Source organism: Phytophthora parasitica (assembly GCF_000247585.1).
Source record: "Phytophthora parasitica INRA-310 unplaced genomic scaffold supercont2.22, whole genome shotgun sequence".
NCBI classification, from domain to species: domain Eukaryota; phylum Oomycota; class Peronosporomycetes; order Peronosporales; family Peronosporaceae; genus Phytophthora; species Phytophthora nicotianae.
In genome coordinates this window covers 974,128-977,441 of record NW_008649008.1, presented here as the reverse complement: position 1 = coordinate 977,441, position 3,314 = coordinate 974,128, and the positions used below count along the sequence as shown (strand labels likewise).

General features: G+C 47.4%; 1 protein-coding gene across 2 annotated transcripts; it reads right to left on the bottom strand.

Annotated features, from left to right (window-relative positions):
• Window positions 1–200: 200 nt before the first annotated feature.
• Window positions 201–2,153, bottom strand: PPTG_10718. Of its 2 annotated transcripts, XM_008906120.1 has the most exons (3): window positions 2,083–2,153; window positions 1,615–1,883; window positions 250–1,530 (listed from the first exon to the last, which is right to left on the bottom strand). In XM_008906120.1, the coding sequence occupies exons 1-3, from the start codon at window positions 2,115–2,117 to the stop codon at window positions 521–523; spliced, it is 1,314 nt and encodes a 437-aa protein (XP_008904368.1). In that variant the 5' UTR covers window positions 2,118–2,153; the 3' UTR covers window positions 250–520. The 2 variants fall into 2 exon arrangements, with proteins under 2 accessions (XP_008904367.1, XP_008904368.1); XM_008906119.1 differs by having other exon boundaries at window positions 201–1,530; window positions 1,615–2,153.
• Window positions 2,154–3,314: the final 1,161 nt, after the last annotated feature.

The following is a 3,314-nucleotide window of genomic DNA, read 5'->3' as shown; positions in this document are numbered from 1 at the left end:
ACAAATTCTTCGACTAAAGTCCTAACGGTGTTCTAAATGTTCAACACTCTCTAAAAAGTGATTCTCTCAACTGACCTGTGCAATGCGCGCTCAAAGCGAAATTCATTGGTGGACTTGCCTTCGCAAAAATATTGCGCGGTTTGTTTGGCTACGCTCGCTTCCATCTGCTCACCTTAGTTAACATCCAATTAAAAAAAAATTAGGATACTATAGGGAAGTTTAAAATTCCTAAAATGTCGTACATTTTGAATGGAAAAAGTTGCTGTCCTCCCAGGCCAAAGTATCGCCTCTAGTGTGGTGTATTACATGTATGTCATGAGTCACAGGTATGCCAGACGTGAATGTCACAAGATCAACCTAACCATAGTAGCTTGTGATTGGACATTTATACAGCATGGATGTGTGCGTATCACCCTAAAATAGGGCTTGAGCCTTTGTACCAAAGCGGCTTATCCTTCAATAGGGTTGATCGATACAACTTGCAGCGACAGCATGACATACTCCCCGAAAGCCGGTCATCCTAGTAGCGTTGGTGGCTCATTGGTTTAGGCTCACCGAGAGCGTTGCGACTGGAGGTTGGGGCCACACGAGGAGCTGAATACCCATGATCAATCGTCATCTCTTGGTGCTCACGGTTGCGTGTTGACTCAGTCGCTGCGTGATACAAGTTTTGGTTGTGCAGTGGCGTTTCACCCTCCTTTGCCTCGTCTCGAACATACACACGACCCTGTGATGCGATCTCGCGACCACGACGTGCTCCCTCCTGGTGTGGACTAGCACGAGTTCCGCGCTCGCCCTCAGCGCCAGTGCCACGCTCCCGACGACCACTGCGCAGATTGAGCACCGTCCAGTCAAACATGGCGTCAAACTGGAAGCCCTTCCGGAAGAAGAGCTCCTTGAATAGACGCTTCAAGTAGGCATAGTCGGGCTTGTCATCGAAGCGCAGAGCGCGGCAGTACTCGAAGTAGGCACGGAACTCGGCCGGGTAGCCTTTGCAGAGTACCTCAATAGGAGTGTTCATCTTCTTCTCCATAATTTTCTCGTACTTCTGCTTCTTGGTGTTAGCTTTAATTCCTTGCCATGGCAGACTACCGCGTATAAAGTACATGAGCACGTAGCCGAGCGCCTCCAGGTCGTCTCGACGGCTCTGCTCAATGCCGACATGAGTGTTGATGGAGGCGTAACGAGCTGTACCCGTGAGATTCTTGTTCTCGCGGTAGGGAATATGTTGGTGTGTCTTGGGGTCGCGGTATTTCTTGGCCAGGCCAAAATCGATCACGTAAACGATCTGAGCTCTCTTACCGAGGCCGATCAAGAAGTTATCAGGCTTGACGTCACGGTGAATAAAGTTCTTCGAGTGGCAGTACTCGAGACGGCATAGCAGCTGGTCGGCGATCATCAAAACTGTCTTAAGCTGGAAGCGACGACCACAGTAGTTGAAGAGGTCTTCGAGTGAAGGTCCCAATAGATCGATCACCATTACGTTGTACTCCCCCTCGATACCGAACCATTTCAAGTTTGGAACCCCCACTGCAGCAAAATGAAAAAGTAAATGCAATACAACATGTTAGGCGCTATCAACTCTACTATTAAGAAACTCCAAGCGCCACGTACGTCCGCCATTGAGGATTTTGTAGATCTTAGACTCGTAGAGTAGCTGCGGGTGTTTGCTCTTGGAGGGCTCGAGCTTGATACCAACTTCCTCGCCCGACGTCATATTAGTGCCCATATAGAAGTCACCGAAGGAGCCGCTGCCGATCTTGCGACCCAGGCGGAACTTCTTGCCCACTCGCAGCTCTAGTGCGCTCTCACGAGTACGAGACATTCGTTTGTCCTGGATGGAAAGGGTCAACTGGGGACGGTAGACTAGAGAACAAGAAGCGCTAGGCGCATACATAACGGTTAGTTCAAGTAGGTAAACGGGATTTCTGTCTGCATTCCCTGCGCTCGTAGTACAAATTGAAAGGGCGAAGTGCGCAGAGAAGACATTGCAGGAGAACGTAGCGTTGCAAGCCGCAGGCAAAGATGCCCCTGTTGGCCACAGTGCGGCCATGTCAAAAAATCATCAAGCGCGACACTTACTTGCTCGAAGGAGAGGTGAGAACTGAGGTCGTCATTTCAAAGTTGTATCACTTCAACCAGGAGTAATCAGATGGCACCTCGTCCCATGTAAACATCTACAATACTTGATGGCCATGCGAAGAATCGATTTTGAGCTTATGATATTAGAGATTTATGAAAAAGTTAGTTTGATATATATATAATACGATTGTGAGCATTGTTTACTTTGTTTACTTCTCTATTCACCAGTCAGTTGCGTGTTCCGAGCAATGCTATATACATGAGTATCAGCTCGGTTTTGGACTTGAGCATTCCCCACATCTTATCTTAGTTGCACCATGAGTGAGAGGAGCAAAGGCGTGTGAGCATGTCCGACAGCTTTACGTTACATCGCGGCACACAGATATGAAAACAATGCAAGGAAAAAACTCTGGTACACTAAATCTTAAGGACTACGTAATCTAATATCAAGTAAACAAATCTAATCTTAGGATATACGCGATTACTTGATCACTTCGCACGGTCGGTGAAGAATAACGCTATCATGGAAAGACAAGTGGAGAAACTGAAAAACGATGCTATTCTGTAAAACTAAAATATCCGTGGAGAGTGATGCTGTTTTAAAACAACAAGCTCAGGAATTTGTGAGGCAGCCTTCACTCGACAAGCTGATGCAATGGCGAAGGAGAATCCATCAGTAGTCAAACGAGCCCAGACGGCTACGAAAGCGTAACCAAAATAAACACTCATGTTGTCGGTGCTGCTGCTGGCTGGCACTCAAATTACGGCAACTTAAACTTGTATAGCGAACATACGGGGAAATAAAAAAAAATATGTGAGCCCAAGTTGTAGTTGTGAATAATCTACTGAACCTGAAAAACAACATAGTCGCTACTTAGTACATGTCAGTACCAGCAGTCTCGTCGAGTATGAGTTGCAACGTTCTCAGTCTATATTGCCTGCTCCCGAACCATGGCCATGAGTAAATAATCCTGACTCAGTATTATAATCTCTGATTGTATACGAGACACTCGCGCGTGACGCCGTATATCATGCCGTTGTCAATTATTGAGCCTGTGAGACACTGTATCGCTGTCGATCATCAGCGTCCGCTTCTTTGTCCAACGACGGTAGCAGCTCGCGTACATCTTCTTCTTGAGCCGACACGCTCGATCACTCATGTCGTTGCGCGATGGGACAACCCCGAGTTGACGGAGAAGACGACGAAGACCACGGTGGAAATTCTCGCTGAC

Coding starts and splice junctions, on each gene's coding strand:
- PPTG_10718 (XM_008906119.1), bottom strand. CDS start 2,053: ATGGCCGCACTGTGGCCAACAGGGGCATCTTTGCCTGCGGCTTGCAAC. Junction 1,531..1,614: donor CAAAATCCTCAATGGCGGAC/GTACGTGGCGCT, acceptor ATTTTGCTGCAG/TGGGGGTTCCAAACTTGAAA.